At 44.0% G+C, this 21038-nt stretch overlaps 2 protein-coding genes across 3 annotated transcripts in view; one reads left to right on the top strand and one right to left on the bottom strand.

Moving 5' to 3' along the window:
* Positions 1–12658, top strand: part of pcsk5b (proprotein convertase subtilisin/kexin type 5b) — a 44988-nt gene extending 32330 nt beyond the window's left edge. Inside the window, exons 21-37 of one of the 2 annotated variants that reach the window (XM_085909089.1) lie at positions 3512–3614; positions 4003–4139; positions 4692–4892; positions 5066–5128; positions 6011–6071; positions 6152–6297; positions 6372–6578; positions 6678–6761; positions 7025–7211; positions 7364–7578; positions 7891–8133; positions 8235–8471; positions 8540–8720; positions 9287–9504; positions 10185–10288; positions 10356–10566; positions 10673–12658. In XM_085909089.1, coding sequence (XP_085765215.1) covers positions 3512–3614; positions 4003–4139; positions 4692–4892; positions 5066–5128; positions 6011–6071; positions 6152–6297; positions 6372–6578; positions 6678–6761; positions 7025–7211; positions 7364–7578; positions 7891–8133; positions 8235–8471; positions 8540–8720; positions 9287–9504; positions 10185–10288; positions 10356–10566; positions 10673–11112 — 3038 coding nt within the window. In that variant the 3' untranslated portion in view covers positions 11113–12658. Of the gene's footprint in view, positions 1–644; positions 2611–3511; positions 3615–4002; positions 4140–4691; positions 4893–5065; positions 5129–6010; positions 6072–6151; positions 6298–6371; positions 6579–6677; positions 6762–7024; positions 7212–7363; positions 7579–7890; positions 8134–8234; positions 8472–8539; positions 8721–9286; positions 9505–10184; positions 10289–10355; positions 10567–10672 lie in introns of those variants that run through there. The other variant, XM_085909090.1, reaches the window with a different exon arrangement.
* rfk (riboflavin kinase) lies at positions 11661–15678 on the bottom strand. Its single transcript, XM_085909091.1, has 4 exons — positions 15144–15678; positions 14162–14313; positions 13565–13667; positions 11661–12816 (listed from the first exon to the last, which is right to left on the bottom strand). The coding sequence occupies exons 1-4, from the start codon at positions 15451–15453 to the stop codon at positions 12653–12655; spliced, it is 729 nt and encodes a 242-aa protein (XP_085765217.1). The 5' UTR covers positions 15454–15678; the 3' UTR covers positions 11661–12652.
* Between the last annotated feature and the right edge of the window lie 5360 nt (positions 15679–21038).

Raw genomic sequence — 21038 nt, 5'->3', positions numbered from 1 at the left:
AGCATGTCTTCACTTTCTCTTGCATGGAGTTTCTTTTTTTGTTCAAATTAATCTAAGGCTGGTTTTACACAACACTCTCATTTAAAGGATGCTAAATTTGCACCCTTAGGGTCCAATGGCTTGTCATTTAAATGATAATGATGGGTGACTTTATGGTGGAAAATAGTTAATAGCTGTATATTTTGCCCAGCATACGTAAAGTACACTCGGCTGCAACAATTGTTGAAATGTTTAGCTTGTCGGGGCCCTCAATATAAAACAAGTGAAAAGCTGACTGAACGGGACCCTTAAATGGAAAAACGTAAAATGTGTCAATCCAGCCTCTGGTCTTGTGTGACTTCTCTTTTGATGATCTTTTGATTTGTATTTGATGCCCAAAGTTGTCAATTTTCTAATTGTGTGACTTTCTTGTTTGTTTGTTCTCTCTCTCTCTCTCAAATCTTTTTCTCTCTTCCTCCTCCTGGCATGGATCCAATCACCCCACTGGACCTCAACTTCCCATCTCCTGACCAATCACACTTGGTGTGTGTTTTATTTTTGTGTATTTGTGTATTTGTGCATGTGTGTGTGTGTGTGTGTGTGTGTTGTGCAAATATGTCCTTTCTATTTTTTCTTCTTCTCTCTCCTTCCTGGTCTGTGGAAAGCAAATGAAGAATCTTGGGCGGAAGGCAGTTTCTGCGTGCTGGTTAAAAAGAACAATCTCTGCCAGAGGAAAGTTCTGCAGCAACTGTGCTGCAGAACATGTTCTCAGAAGGGCTGACGGGCCCACCAGCCAACACCCCCTCGCTCATGCCCCCCCAACTCATTCACAGTCACATAATTTATAAAGGAGTCTGTGCCTCTTAAAGGGATTGCATGGGAGGAGGTGCAAAGACGGGACTACAACACACCTACCTTTTTTTTTTTTTTTTTGTTGCTCTGTACTCGGATGGTCGGGGTGTACAATGACTGGGAATTTCCTCAACAACAAAAAAGTGCAAACAAAACAAAAAGTGTCAGTATTTTGTGACCAAAGCATCAATGCCAAAATAATTGAACATTTTTTTTGTTGTCGTATTTTTTTTGTTGCCAGTGTACCGTACATCGCTAAAACCTGTGAATGCGTCTGTGTGCATTGTTTCCTCTCCTTTTTTCCAGTGTTAATAATAATAATAATGATAATGAACAGATGGAACGAGGAGAGCTTCTGTAAATACAGTGTAATACGTCAAAGAAAACAAATGATAAACATGACATAACAAAGAGAAAATCTTGTCCGTCTGGGCCCAGGAGGGAACATATACAAGCAACATACACTCACGCACACTTAAAGAAATGAAGTCCACATGGCGATTATTGTTATTATTATTTTTTTTTACTTTCAGCAAAATCAACTTCAAAACTTTGTTTTCACTAGGGCTGGGCATTAAACTGCATTCAATGAAAAAAAAAAAAAGAAAAACGCAATATAAAATGTTGAATGTTCTAAGCTCCAGGCTCCAAGCCAGCGTCAACTTCCAACGTCTGTGGTCACATTTGTCCTTTAGACAGCAAAGCAGCTTAATCCTGAACGCACTTGAGCTCTCTTTTGTCTCCGTCGCTTCCAAGACAACAATTAGGAAATGGATGTAACTTTCCAAAAAAACACAATGCAAAACAAATCCACCAAGTGACGGCATATTCCAACATATATTTACCCTAAAAATATTTAAATTCCTCGTATTTCTTTCTTCCCTCTGTTCCTCATATATTTTTGTTAATTTCCATGGAAAGTTTACAACTTAAAAAATTTGACAACCCCACAGTCCCCAATCGATTAGGCCCATCCCTAACTTGATCTAAAAGCGACATATTCCTTATGTCAAGCCAGGCGGTACTCAGTTATTAATTCAAGTCCTCATCCAATCGTCTTGCGGTTTGATTGCTTTCCCTGTTCAGCAATAGGATGTGGAATCTGTTACAATTCCCCAAAACATTTCAACCTACAAATGGTCAATGTTTGTGGAATATATTTCCCTCTGCTGCCAAGTAGTGGTCGATTCTTCCACCTGCGTCCCTTCCAGTGACACAAATGCAGATGAGAATCCCATTTTAATGAGCACACAATTTGTATTAGTGGTCATAAGATTCCATCTCCTTGTTGCACAATGGCCGGCGGACGTTCCTGATTGTGGTGCTGGCGTCTAACAAAGAACAGTATAAAAAGCGTGTGTGTGTATGAATGTGTGTGCGTGTGTTTACAGTATTAGATTGTTGTCCTGGTTCTTGTTGATTTATAATAAAGACTGATAAATTCCCCTTTGGTTCTGCTTCACAAAGTTGTCATTGTTTACGATGACTTTAGGCACACAAAACATGCACACACACACACACACACACACAACCCTGGTATGAAAGCTGTTTCTTTTGTGTACCTGTGACATCTGCAACAATGCATTATTGGTATTCAGAGTCCGAGAGTTTTTTTTTTTTTACATAAATGTTCTTATTAAAATGTTTACTCGACTCATTTTTTTTGTTTTCTGATCATTTTTATGTTGATTTTAGTTTGTGTTTGGTGGTAAATAGACACTGTTGACATAATGATCTGCATGCTTTAAAAAGGCTAGAGGACAAATGTATGTCTCTTCCTAAAAACAGCCTCTCAGTATCTCACTTTTTATTTACTTGTAGTCAATCATGGATAAGTCATCAAAAGTTTTGTAGTTCGTATGCGTTCACATAAAATGTGGCCAAATCTAAAGATGTCTTTGAAGGACATTTAAAATGGCAGACTTCCTGTTGTCTTTTTTACCAGCCATGAGTTCTTGAGACTTTTTAGTCCGTCTATTCATGGTACACATTTCACATCACAAACTATGTGAGGGTTTTTTTAGGAAAGGGTTAGGTGGGTTGACAGTCAAAGTTTCTCTTCCCTAAACTTGTTTCCCCCTTTTTTTTGTGCTTATTTTACTTCCTCCGTCTGCCTGGCTGTATATCCCAAATGTCTGTACGTATAGTAGATACAGACATGCACACACACATTACTCCATGCATATACAACACACAAGTGAATCAAATGTGTTGTAGAAGTCTACGACATTTATAGGTGAACTGTAATCTAAGATGTAATCAGGAGGAAATGTTTATTTACTTAATAGGGCCATACCCACATTTAAATTATTTCTTTTAGTCTCAAATTATTTTAGCGTGTAATTTTTTTTTTGTCCCCAAATTCCAAACATGACTTCTTTATTTGAGCCGAGGCATTTCTCTATCACCTCCCTCTTGACTTCTCTTGAGTTTGGTTATTGTTAGATGTCATAGAATGCTGAACAGTGGCACGTGTATGTGTGTGGTTTTGGTACTTTGGAATGTTCAAGCAAAGGTCTTGGGGTAAGCAAAAAAGGAGGAAACAGTTGTCATTGAGAATATTGTCGTGGACTTAGTGAAGAACGTCAACAGCGCAGCATCGAGGGACCTGGCGTAAATCTGTGTGAGTGATGACATATCTGTAAGGCTCTTTTTATGCGCTGTGTTGTCCACATTGCAGGCCAGTACATGGGCGGACATGGCAAGTGTCACCTGTGTGATGCCACTTGTCAGGAGTGCACGGGACCTGAGAGGGAGGACTGCACCAGCTGCCCCTCCACGCGGTGAGAGACCACCCCGATACAAGCAATACAAGAATTTGTTTGAGCTTTTCTCAAAGAATCTTACCAATATTTTTGGAATTACATTACTGCAGAGAACTTCCACAGCATCATTGTTCAAAGGTGTCAGTCAGGAGAAGGGTAAAAAAGAATTCCCAAAGGATTTTATAGACACTATGGAAACCAGAGACGTGCTGGTCAAGGTGGAACGAATTATGAACAGTTCCAAATACCAGTCAGTGTTAATATAAAACTGTAAGAAAAAGCCCAATAGAACAACCAAACTTGAGTTTGAATGGGATTGGTTAATTCATAGCCACGTTAGATTCCGTCTTTATTGAAATAAATTCTCTTGTCATTGTTGAGTTTCAATTTGCATTGTTCCACGCAGGCTTTTCGATGAGGGCGCTTGTGTGATCCGCTGCCAAAGGGGGCGCTACGCTACGGGCAGAGAGTGTCACAGGTGCCACTACACTTGCCACGAGTGCACTGGCGGGGGCCCTCACAACTGCATCAGCTGTGACACAGGTACAAACTCAGCCCTGTTATGACCTAATTTCGACATTGTTTGTTTGATGACTTAGCTGTATGATAAAGTCCTGCATTCATTTCGTGCTAAGCCACATTATTTTTGTATAGTGTTATCTGCCCTTGAATAAGAATATAGCTAGCTGTGCAAGATCGCAAAGGTCTTCAAACAATGAAGATGTCATACTTCCTTGACACTGATAACATCTCAGGTCAACATTTTGCAACAAAATCCGTAAAACCCTTTCAAATAACTACACAAAGAGGTGAGAATTCCTCAAACACCTGCCCAGTTTTACATGTGACGCCAGTAGAAAAGCTTTTCATCAAGCATTTTTGGGGAGGGAAAGTCAAAATCCTTTAGCAGCTGGTGCTTCTACTCAACCGGCAGGTAAAGAGCAACAGGAAACTAGTTAATTTGTTTACCTGCCGGCTCGTTTACTTGCAACACACAGAAACACTTGTCTGTTCAATGCTGCGGTTTTCTGCTCCACTCTTTGTTTTTGCACAAATGTGTGCAGTATCAACTTAGTTGCTTCCTTGTCTCACCAGATATGTTCGATGTGTCCCGCTACCTGTTTGAGAAGGAATGTCGAGACGTCTGCCCCGAGGGCTTCTTCCATTCTGAGCGCAAACGCTGCGAGCCGTGTGCATCCGACTGTCTTGTGTGCACGTCGGCCAGCCGCTGTCTCGGCTGTAGCCCAGGACACAAACTAAAACAGGGACAATGTTTTCCAATGGAGTGCAGCACAGGTGAATGGTCCAACTCTAAAATGTCATATTTAGGCCCCTCATAAAGGATGGTGTCTGCAATTACATTTTGAGAGCCTTATATGTGTCGTCATGTAAATCAAACAAGTCAATCAGTCACTGTGCAACAAAAATACTTTCATGTTTCAAACGTTTTTTCATCTTGTGCTCTTTAGGTGAGCTTGCAGAGGGCGAAGCCTGTCTACCCTGCGACGACGGCTGCAAACAGTGTGAGCACAGTGAGTTCATCAAAAAACAACACACACACACACACGTACTAAGACACAACCTGAAGGCAGGATTTACGGCTTGTGAGTGCCCCTCTTCCTTTTTCGTCCACGTGTGTGAATGACTGTTTGGCTTGCACACGTAGCAACATGTCTTTGATTTTCATTTTTCACTTCGTGTGTAAGGGGCTAGGATCGAACGATCGTTCATATACGGTTGATATGGGCCTCGGGCTGCATATTGCCCAAATCACCTTTAAAGACACGCCATTTGATGAATTTAAATTCGTTTAAAAATGGTCTCTTGCCAAATTTAGTTTTTGTTTTGGTCCCTTGAACTGCCGTTTTATGTTGTCTTACACTACCCCCCTCTGGTGACAAACAGCATTACAATCTGTGAGCCGGGTTTAGAAATCTAGCATTGGAAAAATAAAAATAAAATACATACTATTTGCTGTGACAAATTTGTTTTTTTTTTTTAATTCATGCTGTACGTTTTATTTCTTTTTTATGTTTGTTGGATCTCTTTTAATTTAAATTTAGTTTACATTTTTATTTGTATTCATTTTAAAAAATCTCTGTAATGTTTTTATTTTAATTTTCTGTTCAACATTTTTTATTCCATTAATTTTCAATACAATGACAATTGTCCACGCATTTTATTTATTAATTTTTTTTACAATATGATATGATGACAGCCCCAACATTAGTGGGTATGTCCACAATGAGCAACCACATTGTCTAATTTGTTTGTTTCTACTTAGCATTTGAAAAAGTTATTTCAAAAATAGTGCATGAGGTTTATCTTAGTCTCATTTGTTGAAACTGAAAATGGGTGTGGACTTTTTTTCTCGCTACTGTATACAAACATGCTAACCATGGTATTGCTCACAGAGGACTCTGGACACCCGGACCGGGGAACAAACTGCCTCAAATGTGAAGATGATTTCTATCAGTAAGTTAAGGAACTTGCTTTGTGTGCATTTGATTGTGTTACGGTGTCATATGTTTTAATTGTGTGCGTGTGTGTGGCAGGCTTGTTTCTGATTGCTACAAGTCTTGCCCGGATGGCACCATTGGTGTCCCCGAAAATATGACATGCGTCCCGTGTGAAGACCAGCGCTGCTCCATCTGCGATGAATCACAGTGCTACTGGTGCCAGCGGGGATTCTACTTATTTGGTAGCACTCCCCACCATTTTCAGAGGCCACTTTCAAAGAAAGGGTGTGACAAATCTTTGTGTTTGTGCGTATAGATGGTAGCTGTGTGGAAAAGTGCCAGGGGGGCTTCTTTGTGGATGTGGAGAGTCAGGAGTGCGAGGCGTGTCACAGAGCGTGCAAGACGTGCGGCGGGCCCAAGTTTGACGACTGCGACTCGTGCCAGGATGAGCTGGTACTGAAAGACGGCGAGTGTATGCAGGGAACTCAGCTGGGCGTCTGCCCTAGTGGACGCTTCAGGAACGGTAGGACAAACATACGCTTTTATCTGGCACCTTGACTTCTGTGCGCTCCAACACATTTTTCAATCCGGTGCTTATCTTGTTTTGTTGTGTCTGTTTCAGAACAAGGAGAGTGTGAGATTTGTCATCCTTCTTGTGAGACCTGCTTTGGCGCACGTAAAGATGACTGCATCACTTGTCACAAAGGTCTGTCGACATCTTTTGTATGAGTCGATGTGTGATGTGAATTTTTGTGTGCCCAAGCGCACACACACACACACACACACACACACACACACACACACACACACACACACACACACACACACACACACACACAAAACAAACCAATTATGAAATTTGCAGAAATTTTCTCCCACATCCGACTGAGGACATTTACATGTCATGGTTGTCATTAAAATTCCGTGATTAGCATTAACACCAAGGTTATTGTTCTTCTTTTTTTGTAGGAGCCTTCCTGACGTCCGATCAGACGTGCGTGATTCTCTGCCCCGTGTCCACATTTGTCAACGTCATGTCCGGGCGCTGCGACGCCTGCGCGGAGGGTTGCGTGGCATGTCGCGATGCCGACGCGTGCCAGCGGTGTCAGACCGGACTCTATGTGCAACAAGGAGACTGTGTGCAACAGTGTGACAGGTCAGCTGGCTTTTACTTCAAAACTTTAAAGGCAATATTTGATCTGAGGTTTGAGTGAGCTCAAGTGACATGCAATAAAAAAATGGACTTTTGTTCCAATTCATTTTATTGTGGAAAACTGATTTGAGTTTTATACTTCTTTTCATTTGCAGAGGTTTCCCCGAGGATGGTACATGCCGCCCTTGTGCTCCCGAGTGCACTTCCTGTCACACCAACACTTCGTTTTGTCTTGGCTGCAAGGCCGAGCACTTCCTGCTGGAGCACATGTGCGTGCGTAGCTGTCCATCTGGCTACTACAATAAAGACGCGCAGTGTCTCCGCTGTCCTCCCAATTGTAACCACTGCAACCAGGACGGACTCTGTCACAGTAAGTACACTGGTGGTGGGAGGTAACATTTAGAAGAAGGGAAATTAGTTAGCCTTTATTTGTCCCACACCGGGGCATTTGTAAAATAGAATCATTAAATGAATACAAATATTTACGAAAGGAGGCCCACCGCATCTGTTTTTTGTACTTGGCACAACAAATAAAATGTGCCGGGAAAACTTGAAAAAACAAACCAACATCAAAAGAATAACATTTAGTGTTTTTCAACATTCAAAATTGTGATAGCAGTGTCTCAACCGTTTTCCAAGATAATTCAGCTCTACTCTCAAGTGTTTGTGTTTCCTTTCCCAGAATGCGCCGATTACTTCTTCCTCCACGCCGACAACTGTACGGCCCATTGTCCTTCTGGCTATTTCCCGAGCGAACGGCAGCGCGAGTGTGTTCGTTGCCACGCTGACTGCGCCTCGTGCGACGGGCCGGACCACGACGACTGCAACACGTGCCGCAACCCCAAAGCGCGCCGCTACAATGGAGAGTGTCTGCCCCAATGTCCCAGCGACACCTACTACGAGATAACTGATGGCGAGTGCAGAGGTATCAATCAGTACAATGCATTTGTTTTTGGATGTTGTACAAATGATCATTTGAGCACGCCTGCTTAATCCCGATTACGTTTGCCGTGTGCGTCCATCCAGACTGCGACCGCTCCTGTCTGACGTGTTGGGGCAACAAGCCATCGGCGTGCCTCAGCTGCGGGTCGGAGCACCGCCTGGACGCCAAAGGCCACTGCGTGTGGTACAGCCAGTGCTCCCCGCACACCTACAAGGATGACAGCGGGCAGTGCCGACCGTGCCACACCACCTGCCGCAGCTGCTCCGGTGGGCCCGGACCGGACCGCTGCCTTGGCTGCGAGCCTCCACGTTTCCTGCTCAGTGAGCGCACCGGGCGCCCTCCTTCCTCGTAAGAATTTTTGCGTTAATTTTTTTGTTTTGTTTGTCAGATTCTACCTGCGTGCGTGAGTGTCCAGCCGGTTACTATGGCGATGACAAGGAAGAGCGTACTTGCGAGCGCTGCCACTTGAGTTGCTCCTCGTGTACCGGACGCCACAGCGTGCAGTGCTTTGCTTGTAAGGCGACTTTCTTCAGGCAGGGCAGCAGCTGTGTGCAAACCTGCTCGGAGAGGTCAGTAAAATGTTCCCTTGTTCTATCAACTTTCATTGTTTGCGGGCCTTCCATGTCGCTATTTTTTGTTTTTGCGGAAGTTGGTTTCTTCTACTTAGACCAAAGCATTTAAGACTCTGCTGCCATCTTGTTTTCCATTTGTGTTTTATTTGTTGTTGTCACTTCTTGAGCGGTGAAAGTGAAAGGATGTTTTGACTTCTTTCCCAATGCAGCTATTAATAGACAAGATCATCATTATTTCAGTTTTCATCAATTCTCTGGCATTTTTGTTTGGTCACGTGCCGTGTAAATTTTCTCATGTAGAATGAGTGCTGTCGCTCATTAAATGTTGGAATGCACTTTTAGCCTATTGTGATTGTTCTAATGTGAGAGTGGTTTTTTGAATAGTGTTGAATAATCCTGTTGAATAGTCGACTTACTAATTATCAATGTTTATGTAACTGTAGATTTCTTACTTGCTTAATCCAAGTGATGACTCCAACTCACTTGATTCTTGCCAGAGTAATTTTGGACTTACCTTGGAAGTTAAAAGTTGAGACTTACAAATGTCATTTCTCCTTTTCCAGTCATTTTGGGAACAGCAGCAGCATGGCGTGCGAGCGCTGTGACCCCGCCTGCAGTCGGTGTCGGGGGCCCGCCGACACTGACTGCATGAGCTGTCGGGACGGTTTCGTCTACATGAGGCAGCAAAGCCGCTGCCTGAAGAATTGCCCGTCGGGCTATTATCATCACAGCTGGACCCACACCTGCCTCAAGTGCCACCCCACGTGCAAGACGTGTACAGGTTTGCGATCCGCTCTTGTGACGATGACTCATCGCAAAAATTGTTTTCCCCCCTCCTCCCCAGCGGGTATTTCCAGAGCTCAGTGTGGTTATGCTTATCAATGAGGATTGAAAGACCTCAACAAATTAGTGTGACAGCCATCATTAAATGAATCTCATTGATTCGTCACAAAAAATCGTAATTTGGGCTTTCCTATGCAAAAGCTGTCCTAGATTTAGCCCTTGTAAAGATAATAATGCTCTCTTTTCATTGACCTTGCCAGAGAGCTAGTCATTTATAGTTCTATATAATACTACATAATAATTTATATTTATAACTTTGGGTCATATTGTAAATCATTTATCATAGAGGTATATATTTGGGACATACTGTAAGAGTAAAAAAAAAAAAAAAAAAAGCCTGATATCGTTTGATCATTTGACATGAGGAGGCCATAAAGTCCAGTCCTAACCCATATTCCATTCTGTGATAATGAGGAGCCATAAATCATTCCCCCTTTTTTGGTGGAGGGGTCATTAATCAGTCCCCACACAGACAATACATATGACATATTAGTCTTCATTTTAGTGATTTATGTGTGAGTCTATCTAATTGATGACGGTGTGTGTGTGTGTGTGTGTGTGTGTGTGTGTGTGTGTGTGTGTGTGTGTGTGTGTGTGTGTGTGTGTGTGTGTGTCCAGGCGCTGGCGCTACCTCCTGCCAGTCTTGTTACCATGGATACGAGCTAATTGGCTCCAGCATTTGTCAATCCCAGTGTCTGATTGGCTCCTATTTAGCCTCCCAGGTATTTGTCTTCTTCATATAATGCGACCTGCATCTTCATCTGTGCTCTAATATCTTCTCTGTTCCAGGAGCGGTCGTCGGACGTCAGTACGCTCGACTGCCGGCCTTGCGACCGGTCCTGCCTGGGTTGTCGCGGCGCAGGCGCTTGGAACTGCACCGACTGTCCCGCCTCTCAGATCCTGAGCGACGACGGGCGCTGCCTGAGCTGCTGCCACGACCGGATGCTGCCTGCCGATCGGCCCGTAGATTGGCAGTGCTGCGACTGCCAAGCCTCACTGGGTAAGACAAGCGGACATTTTATTAAATACGCATGTGAAAATAGAAGAATTTGTTTCGAGTGAAGCGCCATGACTGTAAGTCGGGGTAAAGCAACTTTTCTTTCCAGTGGAGTGCATCCTCGACGTCAACTTTGTGCTGAGAGATGCTGGCGACTTGGACAGAGAAGGCGCAGGTAGGGCCAAACTGGTAACGACTATTTGCGCCCTCCTGATCCTGTCGATCGGCGCTGGGGTTTTCGTCTTGCTCAGCGCTCGCTCCAAGTCGCTCGCCAAGGCTGCCGCCAGCAAACCCAAAACTAAAAGTGGAGGCTACCAGAAGCTGGACACCAACGAAGGCGCTAAAGACACGACGCAAGTCGTTGCATCCGCCTTTGGGGATTACAGTGACAGAATTGTCAGCGTGGAAGACGATGAAGATGATGAAGACGACATCGTGTACATGGGAAAAGATGGCACCGTCTACAGGAAGTTCAAGTACGGCTTTTTGGGCGAGCAGGATGAAGACATTGAGCTAGAGTATGATGATGAGAGCTACACCTACACGTGAGCATGCACACGCCAGTGGACATACCACACATCAGATCATACACAAAGGAAATTTTAGGTGCGTGTGGGGGGGGGATGAAATTTTATGAGAAAGTATTGTATAAATGATTGTAGTAATTTGTGAAGTTATAATTTTTGTGAAAAGATAAATCAATAATATATTGGTTACATCTTTAGAACTAAATGAAATTACCTTGAAGGCACAATGACCAAAAATGTAATTAATCTCACAATCAGTTTTATTGCTGGGTACCAATGTGCAAATGATCATGTATTCTCAAAGCTTTGAAGCAATGTGCACTGTACTGGGGGGGGGGGGGGGGGTAATTATACTCACTAGTTTGTGGAAAATATTCTTCCCCCAAAAGGAATATTTCACCTGAAAAAAATAACTTTTTCTTTTTTATAAATGTTACAAAAATGTCATTGAAATTAAAATTCCATATACATAATTTTAATGAATTTCCAATTTACAGGCCAGATAAAAATATTTTCTTGAACATAAATTTTTATCTCAACTTTAACACAAAGAATACACGTTTACACAAGTATAGTATAGCTGTTGATTTATTGGATGAAATGATCAAAGAAATGGACAGTATTTTAAGTTGAACATTTAATGCGGATGTCATAAGGATAAGAGTGAGCTTTTCCTTTCAGTTGTCTTTTATATACAAAATAAATCAAAAACAAAAACACAGGACAGCTGAAGCACAGAATCTGAACATTTTAGCGGCTGATGACAAGATGAATAACATTACATTCACAGGTCATTGACACATATAGATCTTTCATATATAGTTTACTTCAGAGCAGTATTTAGACATGAAATGAGTTGAGTGCCAATGCTGAGGAAGTGGACTTTTGAGTTTCCATCAATGTTTCACAGTTATGTGCAAAGAAGGAAAGGCTAAACTTGAACTCTGCACTTTTACTTCAACTTATGGAATTGTGATCTTGGTAAGAGCTGTGTTAAAATGGTTGAAATGAATAATTATATATCATAATAATTTTATGCTGATTTAAAAAAAATGCGAAGAAAATAAAATTATTAAATTTTTCTTTGCATTAAGCCATATCCCACTGAGAGGCAAACGTGAGTGTGTGTGAGGTTATTGGAGATTATTTTTTTTGTCAATGTTTGTTTAAGTTCGCAAAGATGTTCACCAGACATTTTAATTGGTAAGCAACAGCTTTCTTTGTCAAGAAAAACATTCAAGTGTTTGGTGAATATTTGCGACATTAAGCAAACTGACAAAAAAATCAACACCTTCGCAAGCACTCAAAAAAGTTTGTCTTTCAGTGAGACCAGAGCTTAAGTTCATTATTCTGCATAGCATCACCTGACACACACACACTAATGCCCCTACCCTGGCTCACTGAATGTGTGTGAGCATGTGCCCATGTATGTACGTACAGTATTTATGCATGTGTGTGTTTGTCCGTCAGTCTGTCAGAGAGAGAAAGTAACGAAAGTCAATACGAAACAAATTATGAGGTTTAACCCAGGCCTCGCCACGGCAACAGTCGTACCAACTCTGTCAGTGTCCATTGATGAAAGTCTGTGAAGAGGAAGAGGAGGCTGCTGAAGTGGAAGTGGAATGGCTGGTGAAGAAATTGTCCTCCCGCAGCTTGACGTGCTCTGGCCGCTCCAGCTGGACCTTGGCCTCCGAGATGTCGCCGTTAATGGCGGCGATGAGCGCCTCTGACAACACACATACACACACATTGACATACGTTTACATACATGTACAAGTAGGCATGGGTTGTACCTCTACCATTTTAAAAACGTCTGCCCCCAACTGTGGAGTTTTTCTTTTTAGTTTAAAATGCTTTAACTAGTACCCCGTGAAGCATTGTGACTAAAAGGTACAATGGTCAGTTATTGTGATTTTTCATGCCAAAAATATTAATTACTTGTCTGCAGCAGTTACGTCGCACAATAGTTGCCTCTTTTTGTTTTACTACTTCTGGGTATTTTTGTCAGGCAGCAAATACTTTGTGTGCATTTACCGCAAGTGGAAAGAAAGTGGCGGTAATGTACAGAAAGTCAACACAAATAGAGAAGAGCGATTTTGGTTGCTAGTCCGAGCTCTAATTTTAATACATAAGCAAGGCTTTTAAGAGGATAATTTTACGTGAAAAATGCTAATTTCACCTAGAAAGAAAATCATTCTTTTGGGCAAAAAATATTTTATCCAAAATACAATCCATTTATTTCCTAAAAAATAATGAGTAAGACAACTCGAGAATGAGAAAAGGCCACAAAAATCTTCCATGTGCCATGATTTTTTTATTCGACTCTATGGACTACTGTACTGTAGTTTTATAGAAACAAGCAGACTATTGATAAAAAAAAATGTGTGCTTTACGCTGCTCATTTCGATATTTCAAACCTTGAATAGATGACATTGTTTATGCTCTCTGTGTGTCTGTGTGTGTGCTGGCTTTACCGAGTGAGTCGTAGCTTCTCTCTGGACGGATGTAACCAACCATGACGACACTGAGGATCTCGCCGTAGAAATCCTCTTTGAACTGGTGGATCACATGAGTTTCCTGGGGCAAAAGAAGCACACACACACAGAGCTCAAGACATTCCACTCTTATTACCGTGCAAATCGGCCATCTTAGCTCCAGGCCAAGTGTTACGTTAAATTTAATTCCAGCTAACATTGATGCTGTATTCTACACCCAGAATGTCTTAAATAGAAAAAAAGCATACATTTTAACAAAGCAGTTGTACAGGTTGTAATTTTAAGATAAGACACCTTACTTTTATATATTTTTTGTAACCTAACTAATTTTGGATGAAAATAAAATAGAGCAGTGATTGTTTTTACCGGCTGCGAAGTTGCAACAAGCACACCAGCATCCTTGCACTTCTGCTGCATTTGTTTTTTCAATTGGTAATTTTTTAGGGAGTGACATCCATCCGCTATTGGCAAATGTATGCTAATCATGGCAGGTCTTGGTCCTTAAGCTTCATTAGACAAACGGTGGTCATTAGGCTAACGACATGGGCAGCTAGCGTCCATTAATTTAGTACCCACCATGGACTTCTTGGTGTTCTTGTAATACGGGTTCCAGCCGATGCTCATCACCATCTTGTGCACGTCGCCGTTGCCCACGCAGGCCCAGCCGTAGTAGATGCCCGTGCCGATGTCAGCGGGCAGATGCTCCACCACACAGTCGGGGAAGTTAGCTAAAATTAACATTCGAGAAAGTCCGATGAGAGAAACACAAAAACTTGTTCCCTCCACACAAAAGATTAAAGAATGGAATAGTTATAAAGATATCTAAGCCAAACAAACACATACAAATGTGCAATTTGCTCAGAAAAGGTTGTGGGTAGTTGTAGTATTGAAAATCACCCAGTAGGAATATTGCCTTTAGCCAAACCAAAGATGTACTGTACCTATCTAAGCTAAGACATACAATACCCGTTTAGCGTGCCCAACCATGAAAGCCATATCTACACAAGCCAGACAAACAGCCAAAGTGGTGCTTGCAGGCAAAAGGTCGCCAGCAAGGCTTGCCGGCATGTCAAAAACAGCTCACCGATAATGACACATTGTGATTTCCGAGGAACGCTGCAGAAGCGATTTGAAAATGGAAACACCTGCCAACATTGATAAGCATATTTGTTCTCTTCTTTTCATCAATCATTGTTCACAATGATTGCGCAAATCATGAGCATGTTCAGTGTCCTCACCAACACTATCAGTCTGAAGTACAGACACACAAAAACAACTCCATTTAAACCTTTGACTGCTTGTTTATTATTTAGTATCACACTGATTATTAATCACCTAATTAATAGTCATTTGAGCAATTTGCTTATTTCGGAAGTGTGTATCAAACTGGCAGCACTTTTGAATCAATCAGTACCCAAGAAGTATCTGTCAGTTTCATAAAGGTTGGTGACCCTGCCACAGAAGTCGTGACAGTCAAGCCTGCGAAACTAAACTAGCCCAAAACAATAACATAACAATCGAGCGTGCCCAGTCAAAACCAAAAGATAAGGAGGCGTACCAGTCGGAATTCCCAGTTCTTTGCTTCCTCTCCCGAAGCCTCGAACGACCTCTCCCCGGCAGAAGTACGGCAGGCTCTTCATTCCCTGCGTAGGGTTTGATAAAGAGCTGGACTGCGCGGATGACCTCGAACGCCACGAGCCAGGTACAAGTCCAGACGAAGTCTCAACACGGCAAAAACTAGCCGAGGTCGAGCGAATGGCCACTAAAAGAGTTCGAATGTAGTTTTTTATCAAAAGATGGCGAGAATTAATTTGGTTACAGCCGAATGGGACAAGTTCACCGGCTCTGCTAGCTAGGGTGGTTAGCATTAGCGCGTAAGCACTCAAAAAATATATAAAATATTATTTCAACAGAAGGTTCCAGTGAGTTCCTGGAGTTAAGACGGTTCTGTTCAGTGAATTCAGCGAGGTCCACTCTGACGGCAAACCTGACAGCACCACTGCGCTTTGAGCGGAGAACCCCGGAACATGTTGTTCACGTCAAACGTTGGTCCGATTTTTTTTTGTCTTGCGTGTGACGTAATCAACCCCGTGACCTAGGAAGGTGTCACAGGGTACCTTCATGTAATGTAGGAAAACTGATAATCGACCACAACCACAAAAAAATTGCGATGATCAGAGAACCAACTAATTTAACAGTAGATGTTAATAGCCGTAAAACGTTGTCATATATACAAAAAATACGTCACACATACAGCCTTAAAGAACCTTTCACAATTCATTGTGGTGCCCAAAGACACCAAAAAATCCCGAAAATCTTTCTATTATGATTATTAAAATAATTATAACTTAGCTGCCGGAATTACAAAACGGCCTGGTAAACGTTGTCCATGTTGCACTTGTTCAATAGCACCGCAAGAGGCCGCTGCCTGCAAAGATTGTGCAAACCGTTTTATGACCGACCATCCGTCTAATCATCCATCCATTTTATGAATTGTGCATAAATCCGAATAATATAATGACAGCAATTTTGGGATATAACAATAGCAATAGTCAGACAACATTTCCACACCTTTAAGGTAACATTTATTCAATTTAAAGATGAATGACTTTTGGCTTGAATATGAAATGATTCATGTTTTTCTTCACCTTTCTATAGTTCAAAAGTCATCAGGGAGGTAATCAGTGCTGGTAGAAAAGAGCAGCTAGAAAAAAGTCCTACACACACAGAATATATTCATGGAAGTGACAGAAGGAAGGGCTGGGTCCATCTTGTGGGCTGTACACACATGCATGCACGCACACACTGAATTCATCCATGAGGGAGCAGAGTTAGTTGCAGCAACACGCACACATGAACACGCTAAGAGGAAGTCTGAGCCCCAATTGGTCAGCATCTCTCCACCCCACCGCGGGACTCTGTGGGGTCTGCTGCAGCACTCTGCTCCAGGGGCCTGGAAATGCTGGGAGTGAGCCTTTTTCCCCTTATTTCTATTTTCGGCCCAAACATTGGAAGACTGTAGCCTCTCACGTTTCCCACTGTTTTCAAACACACTGGATCAGAGTGCAGTGAAGCGCTCATGTCCGCTGTGTGCAGATACAAACAAGATGAGGGCCTGTAGGTCATAGCGGCAATTTGATCCTCATACTAGACAAGAATCTTGTGATAAGCGAGTGAGCAAGGTTGCAGAATGGTTGCCTGCTTTCTCTGCTAGGCCCGGTGCTTAGCCAGCCATGTAGACGCAGGCCACGGCTAAAGGAATTTGGACCGACACTTCCGGCTTCCCATCCCCCACTCCCCAAACAGGAAGACATGATTTAACTGGTCAACTCCCAAGTGAGCGAGAAATCCACATCCAGAGTTTTGCTGTTTTAGGTCAAAGACAGTGACGTGACAAAATTAGCTCGGAAGGGAACATTTGACATTCAAGCTCCTTACAATACTGTTGTGAAAATAATCTAGTTTTGCTTTTGTTATGGTGGTTGTATCTTACACTTGTATGACATTGACAACGATTATAATAAAAAGAGTTGTGTGAGTCCCATCTATGACATTATACACTCTTAATCACCTTAGCATTACACTGCATGTTTCTATTCTTAATATCTTAATATCAACAGCTATTACTATTAAGGATACCAAGAACCATTCATGAAATCATTGACAATCAACTCTCTTAAATAAGGCCATGGATGTGGAATATTTGACTTCTGCTAATCTGTCGCCATTCTTGTAAATGCGCCCCTGGTTTATGATTCTCCAGGTTGCTGCAGCACTGTCCCTGTTTTTCTGCCCTATGAGACCACAAGATCACAATCAATAAAGATCTGAAGCGGTTGACCTTTATTTGCCTTTCTTACAGTGTTGTCATCCACGAATGTTATAAAAAGTATCCATTCTAGTTTGATGCATTACAAGGTACGGACAATTATGCATACAATTATTGACAAAAATTGCAAAATACTTTTTCAAATTTTTTTAAGCCAGTGCTGCAGTGTGTGTAGAACCAGATGTTTGGTGCAGAGCAAAAAGGTCATGTGATTATTGATCTTTTATTATTGATCTAATTTCACAGAGTATAAACATGTCAGTGTGCGATTTTGTGACGTGTACCTTGTGAGTAACTTGGAGGGGAGCAATCAATCTCATCAGGGGGAGCTGTTCACCCTCAACCCGAGAGTAAAACACACGAATCTGTATCTGCCCACATTCATAAACGCGAGGGAGGTCCCTAATTCCACAATAGCCTATAGGGCTTCAGGTTCATGTAGGAACCTGTCAGAGGGAAGACACATGTTTATGAATGAACACGCTGCCTCTCTGCTCACTCCACGCTGCTGTTTGATGTGCATCACTGCATTGTTGTCGGGATGCATACGTGTGTGGATGCATCTCCCCCAAACTGGAAACGTGTCCTTATCTTTGAATAGTATTTATTCATCTTTGCGTGCTGTCTGTCGACGAGCCCGCTTGTTGTGACTATGACAAAAGTGTGTCCCGTGAGACTGCTCCGTGTGAATGTAATGTTTTTGTGCAAACTGCTCCGAGATGACGGCTCCGCCGAATGCCAGCGGGCATTAGAAGAGCGAGCGGCCATCTGCCAGCCTTGCGAACTAGCAACCCCACCAGCTGCAGTCGCAAAACGCCCTAGCAAGCAGGACATGCATGCAGCTTCTGACGTCTGCGGCCACACTGCGTTGCGAAGCCCACAAAGAACCGGGAGCGGAAACAATGCGAATGGAGCCCACAAACGCCGCATAGGCTCAACGTTTGCCCGAGACGCTGCTTTCCACAGCACATCGACTCACTTCGGATGACTGCTTTGTGCGTCTATTTCCCTACCGCGTGGAAAAAAACACGCCGAAAAGGGACTCATGCAGGGGCACTTTAATACCCCGACATGGCGACGGAAAGAAACGGAAGGGAGCTTTTTACCATTTTGGAAACGAGCGCGGATACAGAAAGTAGTGCGGCGAGCGACGGGCAAGAGTACCCACTAAATCTTTCTGCCGATGTGAAGTGGTTTGAAATTCCGTACAAAAAGCCAGACTCGGACGAGGAAGACGGAGCGCGGGAGGAGGAGGAGGAGGACGACGAAGACGAGGAGGAAGAGGAGGACGGTGTCAGCGGCGGCGTGGGGGAGAATGGCTCCGCGAATGCGGCGGCTAGCAGCCTTGTGGCCGGGGCTGGCTGCAACATCATTTTGGTGACTGGGAGCAATGGACTCAAGCATGACGAGGAGGACAACTCGGAGGAGTGCTACTATTCCACCTCCACTAACTGCTCCGATGCCGTCTCGAACGACTCTGACCTCGATTTCTCCGATTTGGAGGAAGAGGAGGAGGAGCGAGCGAGCTTTCTCGGCTACGATGAAGACTTGTTCGAGGAGTGCACGTCTCCAGACTTCTGGGGCGAACCGGACCAGGTGATTTCTATCGAGACTTTCAGTGCTTCCAGCGGCCCTCAGCTCTCGCTGGGGGACGACGCCGAGCCCCGTGACTATTTCCGGATACTCTTCCCAGATTCGCTTTTTGAACACATGGTGGAACAAACAAACAACTACGCCCTCTATCGGCAAAGAAGGAGCGGCAAAACAGACCCACACTGGCACCCGACCCACGCCAGGGAGATGCGAGCCTACGTGGGCCTCAACATCCTCATGGGCATCAATTGGCTGCCAGAAAGTGGCATGTACTGGGCCAGTGACATTTTCATAGGCAACGCTGGCTTTAAAAAAACCATGACCGCCAGGCGCTTCGAGAAGCTCACCCAGTACCTCCAGCTTTGCGACAGGGAGGCCGAGCCCGTGCGAGGCGAGCGTGGCTACGACGGCCTTTTCAAAATCAGGCCTCTCCTGGATGTGCTGGACAACACCATGTGGGATGCGTACACGCCCAACCGCTGTCTGACCATAGACAAGAGCGCCCTTGTCACCAAGGGGCGTTCTTCGCCCACACACTCCATGCCCTCTAAGCCTTTGCGGAAGGGCTTGAGCGTATGGATGCTCTGTGACTCGCGCTCGGGCTACTGCCACCGGGCCAAGATTCACGTCGGCCGGCCCAGTGAGGACCGTGCGCTGGTGCTTCAGGGCTACCGGGTGGTCACCTCCCTCGTGCGTGGCCTGGAGGGTCAATACCACCACCTCTTCATGGACAGCTTGTTCAACTCGGTGCCCCTCCTCCAGAGATTGCTGAAGGATGGACTGTACGCCTGCGGGCCCACCCATTCGGAGCGCAAAGGATTCCCTGAGGTCCTCCGCCCTCGAAATGTGGGCAAGCTGTCACAGGGGGAGTTCTATCAGTGCCAGCGTGGCAACCTGGTTGCGACGGTGACCCGAGACGTCAAAGTCGTCAGCTGCTTGTCCACAAACTCCGCGCCAGGGATTGTGGGTATCAGTCCAGGGGAGCAGCGTGACGGCGAGATGGACGGTGAGGGGGACAGCGACAGCATGGAGAGCTCAGGTTTGTCTTTCGGCCTCCCAAGGCCACTCCCCTTGTTGCTGTACCAGGAGAACATGAGGGGAGTGGACTTGTGCGACCAGCTGAGGGAGTGCTACCAGGTCGGCCGGCCGTGCAGGAAGTGGTGGCGCTACTTCCTGTGGTTCTACGTCAACGTGTGCATCGTCAACGCCTACGTCCTCCTGAGGGAAAGCAGAGGGGCCACGCCGCCGGCCGGCCTGAACGGGAAGCAGCACACCCAGCGTCACTTCCGGGTGCGGCTGGCCCAGCAGCTCATCGGAGACTACCAGGGTGCGAGGGGCATGGAGCGGGCGGCCCGCAAGAGGCACGCTGACTCGCCCATCGAGTACGGACACCGCCTGGAGCGCATGTCGGAACGCTCACGGCGCTGCAGGAACTGCACCAACAAGGGACTACGGCATGAGAGCGTGTTTGGATGCAAGATATGCAATGTCCATCTATGCAGAGGAGGCTGCTTCTCTGAGTTTCATAAATGAACTATTTTGGAAAAGCTCTTTTCTCTATAATCATCTCATGTCAAGGGATTTTTTTCATAATCAACCCATTTTTAATTCCAAAGGCCACCACTACAAGTCATTCACTTTTGAGGTAGTTAGAAGTATTATTGCACGCATAACTAGAGACAATAAACCAAGTACTGTATTTGAATTAGTGTAGAATGTTTGGGCGCATTGCCTTCTTGTAACACTGACTGAATTGCCTTGTCACCATTTTTATATGTTTAAGGATTTTATATGAAAAAGTAGAACTTTTTTCGGCACCTACATTAGCTCAATGAGCGTTAACATGGAACGCTTAACTCTCGTTTTACAATAAATGCTCATTATGATGTACACTTGATTGAACTAGTGTCTTTTTTGTGCCACCATTTTTAATGCCTGCTGTTTTAAGTATGGAGCTGATGTGTTGTCACACTCACATCTTGGAGTAATTAGTGACTGAAAAAAACAAAAAGCCTCAAGCATCTCCTGCCA

The sequence above is a fragment of the Syngnathus leptorhynchus genome, chromosome 4 (assembly GCF_054491065.1).
Source record: "Syngnathus leptorhynchus isolate UIUO chromosome 4, UIUO_Slep, whole genome shotgun sequence".
Classification (NCBI taxonomy): Eukaryota; Metazoa; Chordata; class Actinopteri; order Syngnathiformes; family Syngnathidae; genus Syngnathus; species Syngnathus leptorhynchus.
Note: the sequence above shows the minus strand (reverse complement) of the source record. Positions and strands in the feature narration are given on the sequence as shown.

Bases quoted from the DNA above. Each gene is read 5' to 3' on its own strand.
- rfk (XM_085909091.1), bottom strand. From the start codon at position 15,453: ATGCTAACCACCCTAGCTAGCAGAGCCGGTGAACTTGTCCCATTCGGC. The intron at 14,314-15,143 runs GTACGCCTCCTT...TGTTAATTTTAG, and splicing joins AGAACTGGGAATTCCGACTG to CTAACTTCCCCGACTGTGTG. The intron at 13,668-14,161 runs GTGGGTACTAAA...CTTTTGCCCCAG, and splicing joins AGAACACCAAGAAGTCCATG to GAAACTCATGTGATCCACCA.